Below are 13198 nucleotides of genomic sequence, written 5' to 3'. Positions count from 1 at the left end.
AGGGATGGGGGCCGGAGGGCCTCCCTGTCTCTCTCTCTGTAATTCCTAGAGGGATCTGTCAGAGCTCCCCGGCCTGGAATTTTACTTTGTTATTTTAATGCAATTCTGACCTGGATTTAAGTGGAATTGGAAACCCGAGGCCTTAATAAATAAATATTATGATAAGAAATGAAAGCCATGCAAGACGAAAGAGATTTCCCCCCAAAGAGGCAGAAAGCGACATTCTTGCTGGGAGCCAGTCAGAAATTTTCTTCTCTTCTTCAGCCCCTTACCATCCAGTGAGAGACGAGCTGGTTTTTCCAGAAAAGATCCTATTTTTCTTTAACATTTTTCTACTGATAAGACAACAACTTGGAAATTTTGTCTGACTTTGCATGAGGGCTGGGGGTGAGGGGAAGAAATACATGGCATGGCTGCAAAGTTTCATTCTCTCAGTCTCTCCAGGCCACAGCTTAAGTTTCTGGCAATGTCTGAGAAGAGAAGATTCTCTCTCAAACTTTTGGAGGACAGGAAGTCTTTCGAAGATGCTGGGGTGGCAATGAAGTCGGGAAGAATTCTGAGGTGCGTGGCGACTTCTGCCCAGGGTCCCCCAAACTTCTCACTGCTCCGTGTCGCTCCTGGCTCCTCCAGCCTTTCGCCCGGGACGCAGCGCCCAGAGGTTAGGTCCCCAGCCGGAGTGCGGGTGCACAGTGCTAGGCTCTGACAGCGGCACGCTCCCCAGCACCTGCCCTGCCCCTCGGAAATCGCACCCCCGCCCTCGGGCCCCGCAGTCCCCGCAGCCCCGCCGCCGCGCGCCCCTCCTTCCTTACCTTGCGCGGCTTTGCTGTGCTGGGCGGCGCGGGCGTGGACCAGCAGGACGAGCAGGCAGAGCCCGGGCACGCGCCCCGAGCCCATGGCTGGAGCTCCCGGGGGCCGGGCGGCCGGGGCCGGTCTCGCAGCCCCCGGAGGGCGGAAGCCGGCCGGGCCCCCGCGCGGCGGAGGGGGGAGGGGAGGGGGCGTCCCGCCGGGGCCGGACCGGGGGCTGCGGGAGCGGGGTGCGGACCGCGGTGCCCTCGGCGGGAGGCTCCCGATGCTGCCGGCTTCTCCCGGCCCGACGTCGGGGAGAGCGAGGCGGAGAGAGGCTGGGGGCGCCCGGCGCCGATGACGGAGGGGAACCCCCGCCCTCTCCAAGCCGGGCTCGGCTAGCGGCGGCGGCGGGGCTGCTGCGTGTAATCCCACCCAATTCCCAGCTTCGCCCGGAGAGAGCTGCAGCCGGAGAGCGCGCAGAGCCCGAGCGAGGGACCTGAGAAAGGGGAGGGGAAACGCAGCGCCAGAAACACGCCCTTTCTGCCTCTCTTTCTTCCTCTCTCGCTCCTTCTCCGTCTCTCAGGCTCCGTCTCTTTTTCTTCGCCTTTCTCCTCCTCCTCCTCTTTCTCCTCCTCTCCTCGCTCCTTTTCGTTTTCTTCCTCCTCCCCCTCCTCCTCCACCACCTCCTTTTTCGTGCCCTTTTTTCTTTCAAATGGGGCCTCGGCGCGGCGGCCGCTCCCCCTGCGCTCCCGGGCGCAGCGGCCCCCTCCCCAGGCTGCCGGGCCGCTGCCTGCAGGAATTTACAATCCGGCGCTGGGGGAGCGGGCCCGGTCTCCATGGAGACGGCTTCCCCGGGAGCAGGGAGGTCAGGCGCAGACCGCGCACAATCAATGGATCAATGCAAGCCCCGCTCGGCTCCAGACCAAACAGCACCCGGCTCCGGCTCGTCCTCTCTCCCGGCGGAAAGAGTGGGGGAGCTAGGGTGCGCCCCCCACTCTCGCACGAGATGAGGGCCGTGCGACGCAGGTTTGCAAGCACACCTCCACGAGGAGACAAAGAGAGCTCTGGGTGTCGGGGAGGCTGGGGCAGACAGGACCGCACTGGCGCCCCGGCACGTCCGCCGACACAGCCCGACACCGACACGCGAGATACAGCCACATAGGACCTCGAAAAACTGAGAGTGACACCGATTTCGGGCCGAGTGACGCCCTTCCAACTCTTACCAACACCACATCCCCCACCCTCGGGTCTCAGTACCCATTTCTAGTGCTGAGTGCACTTTGAGGACCAAGAAGAAAGTAGACTTGCCCCCAGCTAAACCTGCCAGCGCCAGGGCAGACTCCTTGGCCGTTAAGGCCTTGGAGGTAGACCACTGAGTCACCCTACCCATATAGAAGTGGGCTCACATGTAGAACACTGTCATGCACTCAGCACAGGGGCAAAAGCTAACCCCCAGGAATATGCGTATGTGTGTAAATACAGACACAAAGATCTGCACAACATACTTCTCCAAACTTGCCCTCACAGCTTCAAGATGTGGTCCTAACTAGCCCATTCTTTTTTTTTTTTTTAATTTTTTTTAATGTTTATTTATTTTTGAGAGAGAGAGAGAGAGACAGAGTGCGAGCAGGGGAGGGGCACAGAGAAAGAGGGAGACACAGAATCCAAAGCAGACTCCAGGCTCTGAGCTGTCAGCACAGAGCCCTTCCCCAGGGCTTGAACTCACCAACTGTGAGATGGTATCATGACCTGAGCTTAACAGACTGAGCCACCCAAGAGGCCAATAACTGGTCCATTCTTAACCCTTCGTGTCTCCAACTGCGGGGTAACAGAGGAAAAATAAATGATATTTTAAAAAATAAAGGCAAAGGGCATAAAAGCAGTGTCTCCAAACCATGGACACTGTCTCCTGGATGGATTTATAGACATTTTCTTTTATCTTAGAGGAAAGACCCCTTGAAAGGTGGTGAAGGCTTTCTTAGAGTATGGGGCTTCAGTCAACCTGAGACCATGCCAGGATCCAGGCAGTTACTTATGCTTCAGAGCCACTTTTTTTTTTTTTTTTTTTTTTTTTAAAGAGAGAGGGAGAGCATGCAAGCAGGGGAGAGGGGCAGAGGGAGAGAGAGAGAATCTTAAGCAGACTCTATGCTCAGCATGGAGCTCAACATGGGGCCCCATCCCACGATCCTGGGGTCATGACCTATGCTGAAATCAAGAGTCAGACCCTCAACCGACTAAGGCACCCTAAGAGCAAATTTTTTGCAGGGAGGAGGACCCTGAGACTCAGACTAACCTCACAGAGCCCTTAGGGTACCCAGGAGGAAGGGACAATGACCAGAATCATCCTGAAAATAACTCAGTTCTTAGACCCTTGACACTGGCAGCCCACATCAGCTAGGTGACAGGTGTGATATGTCAGAGATCTCCTGAGCCCCCAGGGAGAAGAACTGAGCCCTTCCTTCCCTAGGGATTGAGTAGAAAAGTAGGAGGATGGAAACAGACTTAAGCATTTGAGTTTTTTTGTCCTGTCTGTATCCTGGGATGAAGATTGCCTTTGGGCAAGTCACATCTCAATGGGCCTCAGTGTATTCTAGAAAACGAGAGGGTGGATTAGCTCCTTGGTGGAAAGGAGACAGTTGCCCTTAGGAAGCCTGGAGGAGGAGGTCTTGAGTATGCCTGCTTGGCATGAGAGATGATGGTTGGGATGGAAGCAGACAGATGATGGAAATGGTGTGGAGGCCACAAAAGTTTGGGTCAAATGATCTCCCAGGTCCCTGCCAGCTCTGTCACCCTAGGACTCCCTCCCTCTTTCATTCCATTGGCAAACCCCTCCCCTTGAAGCTGCTTTACCTGCTGCCACCAATTACGTATAGGGCTGGGGGACAAGTGCAAACTTGCCATCCTCTCTGCCCCAAACAAGAGTGGTTAAAAAAGAAAAAAAAGAATTGGAGGTTGCCAGATGGTGCCTGATCTACATGGGGGGACAGGGAGAGAGCTGAGGAGCCCCCCAAGGCAGGGAAGGGAGATTACACCATGCCTTGCTTTGTCTCTCTGCCTTGCTGTGCACACTCGTGTGAGCTTCTCTGGGTCCCTAGGGAGGAGGGCTCCAGCTCACCCCCCTCTAAACCACAGGTGAGGTGGGCATGAAGAATTCTATAGGGGCAGATTAGTAGGTTATCTCGGACCTTCTCTCTAATTCAGTATGATTTCTTGGTGCCTTGAGTGTGGACATTGCCCTACCTTAGCTGCTAAGTCTCTGGGAGTTTCAGTGTCTTTAACTGTAGCTTCCTTTTTTTTTTTTTTCTCATTTTGCCAGCTTGTCCTCTGCTCCTCTAGGACTGGATGAACTTCCTCCACATCTGGGCAGAAGGGGCAATTCCCTGCTCTGCTCCCCACCATCCAGTCTGGTTGCAGTCCATCCCCAGCCCTTCAGAGGATTCTGTAGGAGCAGAAGCAAGGCTTATGTCACTGGGTACTGTGACCTGGGGGGCCAGTTCCATTGCCCTCTGCCCTGTCCACTTCTGCAGGGACTCACAACTGGGTAGTGATGCAGGAAGATGACAAGAAAGGAATAATGAGATGGCTCTTGCAAGTGGTATTACAAAAGCAATAGCATATGTCGTACTCTCACTGGCAGGAGTGAAATGTCCCTGGGTTCTCTGGGCCTCCAATATTCTCTCAGGCCACAATTTGCTTTCCGGCTGCACTTTCCTTCAGGATTGCTTCTGACATTCCATTTCTGTCAATTTTCCCCTGCAAATGTCTGGGGAGAGGACTGGGCTGGGGAACCCATAGCATATATACCTCGGTTCCGATCCTGCTTAGGGATACCTGTGCTGGGGCTCTGTCACACTCAGGGACTTCCCCTCCCCCGCCAAGTCTCCTTCCATGAGCCTTTGCTTTTTCTCTTGTCTCCTCAGCTTCCTCATCTGTAAAATGGGTCCACTGGCCCTCCTTGACAGGCAGTATAGTCTAATGGAGAACACATACAGGTCAGAATTAGCCCACGAACAAATGTCGGACCCTACCATTTTCCAGCCATCTATCTATTTTTGTTGAGTTATTTCACTTCTCTGAGCTTCCTCATCTACAAAACAGGTAGGATCACACACGACCTCAAATGTGGGCATGCATCAGTGTCTAACTACATTGGGCTCAAGAGTAAAAGAAATCCTGTGGTTCAAATCTCAGCTCTGTTAACTTTCTAGCTATGTGACTTCAGATAAGTTATTCATCGTCAGCTTCAGTTTTCTCTTCTGACAAAGGAAATAAAACCTCAAAACGTTATGGTGTTAATTCAATAAAATAACGAATGGACTCCCCTGCCCCCCACCTGGCACATAGTAGGCATTCAGTAGGCAATGACTATTGGTTTTTTTTACTACTTCTCAGAAGGAAAAAAATCCACAATGTTTGATAGTAAAGGTACAGTAGTGCCTGGGAAGAAGTAGTTCTGTCCCAGACCCGACTTTGATGCTGCTGGTTGTGAGTACAGCCAATGGGGCTCAATTCTCACCACCCCCAGTAGGTTCTGTCACATGTTGTTACTGAGAAGTTTCCAGAAATGCCATGCATTACAACACACTGCGCTTGTCAACAGCACTTTCAAGTTGGAGAATAGAAGGAAATTCCCCTGCCAGGTAGGGTAGTTCCAGAATCCTTCTTTCCCTACCACCATGCACTTCCTACCCTGCGTTAAGAAGGCCCAGGCACTCAAACAAATTAGAGCTCATAGCTACCATTTACTGAGTGCTTTCTATGTGTGCCAGGCACTATAACAGGCACTCCACCACATGTCTATCAGGTAAGAATTGTTATCCCCTTTGTTGATGGGGAAACTGAGGCTCAAGAAGATCAGCCCACCCTGATGACTAAGAAGGGCAAAGCCAAGACTTGGGCCCAGGCTAGACTCTGAAGCTTGTGTACCTCCTCCTTCCTATGTGCTGCCTCCTCTGAATCCACAGAGACCTAACACATTCTGGCCACTGTTAATCATTTGGGGCAGGATGAGGGTCACAGACTAGCCGCTTCATACACAAGGGGTAATAGGGCAGTACCCTTGCTCAGAAGGATCATGTAGGAGTACAAAAGACTTTAGCCATCACATTTGTCTGATGATGAGATGTCACATGACTTGCCCAAGGTTAAAAAACATATTTAAGAGGCAAAGCTAGAAGCAGAATCTATGTCTTACCAGACTTTTGACTCTTGGATCACTCCTCCTTGGTCTGTACCCTCAGACCTACCAGTCCTACCGCTTCCAGTTCTAGCCCTTCCTCTTCCTCATGATTTGATCATCATGAATCCTTCCATCAATTGGCATATGGTACTTATCTCATCTCCTCCCCCAGTACACCCTGTCCGAGGCCCTCTAGGGTGTGCAAAAGAAATAGAAAATGTGGGGGCATCTGGGTGGCTCAGTCAGTTAAGTGCCTGACTCTTGATTTTGACTCAGGTCATGATCTCATGGTTTGTGAGATCAAGACCCTGCATTGGACTCTGTGTTGACAGCTTGGAGCCTGCTTAGGATTCTCTCTCTCTCTTCCCCTCCCCCACTCTCTCCCTTTCTCTCTCTTCCACTTCCCTGCTCATGCTCTCTCTCAAATAAATAAAAATTAAAAAAAAAAAAAAAAAAAAAGAAAGTCAGGAAACAGAAGTTGATCATCCAAGAAGACTTCATGGATGAGGAGGGATTTGAGGTGAATCTTGATGATACTTAGAAATCGATGGATAAGATAGAAATATACACAAAAATCAGTGAGTGACAGAGAAAAAAGAGAATACTCAGAACAACTACAAAAAAGAAAGAAAGAAAGAAAAGAAAGAAAGAAAGAAAGAAGGAAGGAAGGAAGGAAGGAAGGAAGGAAGGAAGGAAGGAAGGAAGGAAGGAAGGAAAGAAAGAAAGAAAGAAAGAAAGAAAGAAAAAGAAAGAAAGAAAGAAAGAAAGAAAGAAAGAAAGAAAGAAAGAAAGAAAGAAAGAAAGAAAAGAGAGAGGGGGGATCATACCAGGTCAGTGGATAGGTTGACCCTGGTCGGTCCTTGTTTCTCACCTGTCCAGGATGGCTTAGGAGCCATTTGGCCATATAGGCAGATGATGGGAAATAATGCTCTCTCAAAGACTGTTCCAGCCCTGGGATTCTAGGACTAACTTGCTCCAAGGCCCTTAGTCTTGCCTTTACAAGGGAGGTCTACTGGCAGCCCTACCAAGACTCAGGTGGGGAGGGGGAATGGCCTGGTCCAAGCTGCTCATACCTGTTCCAGTGTCTCCTCTGGCCACTTGGGTGGCCTCCTTGGTCCCTCATCCCAGGGTCCTCCCAGCCCTTCCTCCCTGCCTACCCCCACTCCTGAGTCACTTTGCCACCTGCTTCCTCCCCACCTGCTTCCTGGCTGCTTCCATGAAAGAAACAAAAATATCCAACCTGCCAATTGGCATCAACACCGTGCATGGTTCCAGACCCCTCCACATCACAAGACAAGTCTCCAAACTGCCCTGAGTTTTGTGTTCTGTCCCTCTCTACACAGCTGCTCTTCCAAACTTTGGTTTCCCATCTGCCAGCCTCAGATCCCTGACTTCTCCAATCAGTATCCTCAACTCCTGTTTCATCGAGAAGCCAGAAGCCATCTGGTATGAATATCCTATCCCCCACCCCCCTCTCCTTCTGCTGGGAGAGGGGTCCCTCCTTTTGGTCAAGGCCAATCCTACACACATATGTAAGGATCTCATCTTTTCTCGGCCCTACAGAGATCTGGAGCCGTCAATTATTCCCTCCCTCTCCTGAATCTCTCACTTCAGTTCCTTCTCCTGTAAACACAGTACAACTTGCAGCATCCTACAGTAGCAACAACAAACTTCCCCAGGCCCTGCTGCCTCTGTCCTTCCAGACTCCTGAACTTCTAGGAGGAGCATACCTGCTCTCCACTTCACGGCTTTCCTTCACCCCTCACCTTAGTGCAGTCTGGCCCAGGGGCTCTCTGACACCCCCTCTGCTAGGTCTCCAGTGACTTCACATCTCCATATCTGGGGCTGCCTGCCAGTCCTTATCTAGCCTGACCTCTCTGCGTCATCAGAGGTCTTGGAACATTTTTCTTCCCCTTCTTGGAGCCTTTCTTTTCCCAGATCTCCTGCTGGCTGCTTTCCCTCCACTGGCCTCTTAAGAGTTTCTAGCTTGGATTTTCTCAATTCTCACACTACGCGACCTCCCTAGGCACTCTTACCCAGGGACAGCAAGGGCGGTGGAAAGAATATTGGCTTTGTGGTCAGACAGTTCTGAGTTTAAATCCCAGCCCCCTCAGTGGGTAAATTTGATGAAGTTTCTTTACATCTCTGAGCTTCAACTTCCTCATCCAGCAAAGGAGGAGGATAAAATTCTTGCAGGTTGTTGGAGGGTTACTGCTGATATGTCTCATGGAAGTCTCAGCACAAAGTAGGTGAGTGGTTTGCTCCAATTGTGGGGCACTATGGCTCCAGCTACGACCAATGTGCTGATGACTTCCAGATCTACATCCTTAACTCCCCCCACCCTTTTCTTCTAGCTTTCATTCTATGTGTCTGATTTTCAGATCTCTATCTCTAGTTCCTTCTTCCCTCTTCTATCCAGTCCTATATTTCTGCCTACTTATAGCTATTTCCAATGGCATTTCTCAAGACCTCAAGCTGAACTGATACCCAACCAAACTCATAGTTCTTCTCAATACTCTCCCCTGAACTGCCCTCTTCCTGTGACCTCCACCTTGGGGATAATGACCCCATAATTCACTCAGTGATCCCAGCTAGATTTCTCAGAGACCGGAAGGACTCTCTGCATCTAAGAGGCCATCAGATCCTGTGAAACTTCCCTTCAATCCATCCCTCCTGTCAACCCCTATTGCTACTGCCTCCTCTCAGATACTCATTGTGTCCCCTCTGGACCACTGTCTGACAGGGGTAAATTCTAAACCCTTAGTATGGCATAGGTGGCCCTCTGTGCCAGTCCTGTTCCTTTCTCTTCAATAACATTTTATGTTTCTCTTCTGATCTCGCCATCACTATACCCAAGCTACACCATGCCTGGCATATACCTTGTTCTTGCCAGCTGGAAAACCACCACTAACCTTCAAGACCCAGCTTAGATGTACCCGTAGCAGGCCCGGAGCTCAATACCCCTGTAATGGCCCTAGCCATGCTGTACTGTAATGGTCTGTTTCCTTTCACTTGTCTTCCAAACCTTTGAGGGCAAGACCCATATTGGTCACCACTGTATCCCCAGCCTGGATCACATAGTTGTGCTCAATGAATGTTTGTTGAGTGAATGAAAGAATGAAGGGACGGTGAACTCATGGGAATCCCGAGGAGATTCAAGGGAATTCCAAGGAACATCCCTTGACCTGTCTCTCTGCTTTCTGCCAGCCTGAGAATGCTTTGGGTTAGAACAGGACTGGTGGCATCAGAGGGTTAAATGGAGGGGCAGTGTGGACAGTCCAAGCTGAAGAAAAACCACAGAGATGCAGCAGGCTGGAGGTAACTCTGGCCAGAGACTTTCAGATTCTAGAAGACAAAGAAGCAGAACTGGAACCTTCCAAGCCAGAGCTCAGGATCTCCCCAAAGGCCAGGGGCCAAGGTGGGTAGGGCTGGGTCCACAGGCAGCTTCTGTTTGAACCCTTAGGAAGTCAACTCAGGAGGTGGAACCCTCATCGGCTTTCCACTGCTTCATCAAAGATCTTTCCCACCAGTGCTTAAAATCCCATCATAAGAGGATCACTCCTTTGATCTAAACCTTATGTTCCTTGGGTCCTAAATACAAATATCACTGTGAGACAGAGTAACAAGATTAAGCCTTTGCCAGGTTAAATCTTTAATTATCAGTTGAAACCTTAACAAAGGTGTGGCAGAGAAGGGGCTATAGGGTCAGTCACTCCTAATGAACTTCCTAACTTTGCTGAGAGCCAGCTCTGCTTTGCTCTCCCTGACCTGTTTCCTTGTGGCTCTCCTCCCCCCAATCCCCACTGGGTTCCCTCCCCAGAAGAAAAGATGGAGAAACAGAGGAGGACCTCTCCATCTAACAGTGTAATTCCTCTGGGTATCCTGGATCAAAGAAAGGACGGGTGGAGGTATTGGGGCAAAGTTCAAAGCATTCATTAACCAATTCATAAAGTGCACTGGTATTTTAAAAAATCAGTTCCCCAATAGCTTCTATTGTATTTTCTGAGAAGGGCTCCTATGGGACTGAGAATCCTGTTAGGAGAAGCTGAAAACTTGCAACAGGACGGGGTCAGAATGTTTGACACCTGTGTGATTATGCTGACTGTCAATATCCTTACAGAAGTTTGCGTCCCTTGTTTGGCAAGAGGCTCTCCCTTCATGCCACCCCTCTTCCTCTGTCTTAGGTGGAAAGCTGTCCTAGGCATCATGCCAAGGCTGGGTTGGCAAAGCTAAGGGGCATCACAGCGAGGCTGTTATTCCTTGATGTCTCACTTTATCAGTCTGCCGGACGCTGCCGTGCGCTGAACGAGAAAAAGCCCTGGCCCTGACTTGGGGATGCTCCTCCCCCTGATCAGCCTAAAGCTACTGAGGAGTGAAAGGAACTCATTCTAGTCCTCTTCTGCCTCACCCACCCCTCCACGCCCTGGTCCAATCTATTGGGATTGATTGAGAAATTGTGTTGCTTCTCTTTGGGAGACCCAAGCTGTAATACTACCCTTTGCCAGTAGGTGCCGCCATCTAACATACCATCCTTCCGGCCCTTGGCAAATCAGACCTTGGGGAGCCCTACTCAAGGAACCCAGTGCCTCCAACAAATTTGCAAATGGTCAAGTTAAGATGTGGAATTAATTGTATATGTGTTTTTTTATAACCATAGATTCAATTTTTAATGAGTTTGACATTCTTTGTGCACTTACTATGTGCCAGGAACTTAAAGAATATGGGAATTCAGAGATGACATAATTTCTCCTTTCAAGTTCATAATTAGGTAGGAGAGAGAAATTTGCATCTAAATAATTAGACTATAAGGCAGAACATGGTAAATGCCCAAATACAAAGGTGCCAACATAAAATTCTAATGAGGGCACAAAGAAGGCAGATTAATTCCAGCTGGAAGCTTGGGGACGCCCCAGAAGAGAGGGTTTAAAGACGGCCTCAAAGAATACGTAGAATTCCCTTATGTGGAGTTGTGTGAAGGAGCGGGGGAGGGTTTTCCACGTGGTGGAAATGGGGTGAGCAAGGACTTGCAGCGGGGAGTGTCTCCAGGGAATTAATAATGTGGTTCAACTAGAGACAAGTATTTAAGGGGACAAGTATTAAGATCTGAAAAGAAAAGGCAGGCCAGACGATGAAGCACGGGTTTCCATCTGATGTTAAGGGGTTGTGCATGGGTCTGGAACCCCTGATGGCTTTAAAGCAAGGCAACCGCATGGCCGGCTCACATCATGAATTGGTTTTATATACTCTGGGCTTTAGGTACTCTGCAGGATTTCTTCAGTGTTAAGCAAGTTTATTTCATCATGGATGCAGAAAGAAAACAGGGGGGAGGGGGTGGGGAAGAAACAAAAAAGTAAAACAGAGGGGAAGAATGGATAGAAGAAAAAGAAAGATGGAGGAGGAGGAGAAAGAGGAAAAAGGAGGAAGCAGCCGGGGAGGAGACCAGGCAGACCCTGCCTTGGGGGCAGGGGAGGCTCTGCTCAGGGGCTGCACGCAGTGAGCTGTTTGGGCTTTTCCAGGCCAGTGGCCTCTGGCTCCAGGCCCTGGCCGACCACAGAGGACAATGTGAGGCGGGTTTGTTTGGTGATGTGTTTTCTGCTGGCCCTGTTTGTTTGTTTTCTGTTTTTCTGGCAGTGTACACGTCTGGGGTAGAGAAAAAGGAGGAGGTCAGGGACGTGGCCGGCATTGACAATGGTCCCGGGCCCAGGAGGCTCTGGGCTGGTGGGATTCTGTAGTGAGAGCTTGGTGAACATTGGAGTTGGATTTTTTGCTGTCCCTGGAAAGGGCCTCTATGTGGGTACCCAGAGCCAGGTGGCCTGCCCAGCCTGGAGATGGTTTGCCCCAAGCTCTTTGTCCCTGTCTTTTTCCACCCTGGCAGGAAAGAATTAGTCCTTGAGGCCTGGGCTCCTTGCCTGTGTAGCCAGGATGTCGTGCTGGGCTGGGGAGCCTGTGGGGGTAGCAAGAACAGCCACTTCCAGCTCAGCGCTGGGCGCCTCAGGGGCGTCCACGAGAGCCAGCCCGCTCCCAAGCCCCCGATGATGAGTCTGGCTTTCTCTCTCCTGTCCCACAGCCCTTGGAAGCCAATCTAACGAGCACTATTAAAGTTAATGAAACGCAATGAGTCCTCCGTTTGCTCAGTTACAACTCTTTACGAGATTGCTCCCTCTTGCTGAGGAGATTCATTTAAGCTGCCTGGGCTTGGCCTTTGTCCCCCTAATTTTTATTGGCCTATTAACAAGATGTGATGCTCTGGGCTGACCAGGAATATCTGGTACTGTGGTCCCAATAAGCCCCATTGGGTCAAGTCTCAGGTGGCCTTTTGATTCCAAATTAGCCTAAAAACAACCCTTATTACCTTTCCTCCCTCTTTTGCTTCCCCACCTCCAAACCCAGTTTTATATGCAGGGACAGCAGGGACATGGGAAGACTTCAGAAGTTAGGAGATGCTTGCCCATCCCCTTTAGAATGTGTCTCCACCCACTGATGGAGTAGTTTCCCCCAGTTAGAACTCCAGTTCCTTTGATTTAAGGGCTTTATTCCCCATTAAGATGGGAATACAGAACCTTGTTAGTCATTTACGTGTTGGTGTGAATTCATTTGTAAGGTCATGGATAGGCTTCAAGCAGATCTGAGAATCTCCTAAATTGTAAATAAACATTTGTCATCAGGGTTCATTTTCCCAGAGAGGGGTTTTCTACAGCTTTCTTCGAAGTTTCCATGACACAAACACCATCTCCCCCCGCCTCACCCCCAAAAAGGTGAAAAAAGAAACCTCCATGGGGGTGCCTTTGTGGCTTAGTCAGTTAAATGTCTGATTCCTGGTTTCGGCTCAGGTCATGGTCTGACGGTTTATGGGGTTGAGCCCCTCATCGATCACACATCACTGTCAGCGTGGACCCTGCTTGGGATTCTCTCCCTTTCTCTCTGCTCCTCCCCTGTGCCTCCTCTTGCTCTCAAAATAAATAAACATTGTTTTAAATAAAACAACAACAACAACAACCCTCCATAGAAGTGGAAGAAGAATGGTCTATAGTTGGGACACAAGACTGACTCTCCTACCTATATCACCTGCTTGGCCAAACCCACCCCGAGGAGGTGGCCCCCTGCTCCTTTGGAGACGCTTCCTCCAGACCTCCCAGTGTCACCACAGCTCAATCATATCGGTCCTCAATCTTAAAACCAACCTCAAGTTGGGGGACTGGGGTAAGAGAGCCCTTTAACGCTATGTTGATTTAC

General features: G+C 50.3%; 1 protein-coding gene and 1 long non-coding RNA gene across 12 annotated transcripts in view; one reads left to right on the top strand and one right to left on the bottom strand.

The window, feature by feature from the left end:
• Positions 1-965, bottom strand: part of SCUBE3 (signal peptide, CUB domain and EGF like domain containing 3) — a 38008-nt gene extending 37043 nt beyond the window's left edge. For all 11 annotated transcript variants that reach the window (XM_019831576.3, XM_023253882.2, XM_023253885.2 and 8 more), the window contains exon 1: positions 810-965. In XM_019831576.3, coding sequence (XP_019687135.2) covers positions 810-894 — 85 coding nt within the window. In that variant the 5' untranslated portion in view covers positions 895-965. The remainder of the gene's footprint in view (positions 1-809) is intronic.
• LOC123385346 overlaps positions 1-13198 on the top strand; it is a 75653-nt gene that overhangs the window by 43370 nt on the left and 19085 nt on the right. The window lies entirely within an intron of this gene.

Source organism: Felis catus, chromosome B2, assembly GCF_018350175.1.
Source record: "Felis catus isolate Fca126 chromosome B2, F.catus_Fca126_mat1.0, whole genome shotgun sequence".
Classification (NCBI taxonomy): Eukaryota; Metazoa; Chordata; class Mammalia; order Carnivora; family Felidae; genus Felis; species Felis catus.
This window is presented reverse-complemented; position numbering and strand designations above follow the sequence as displayed.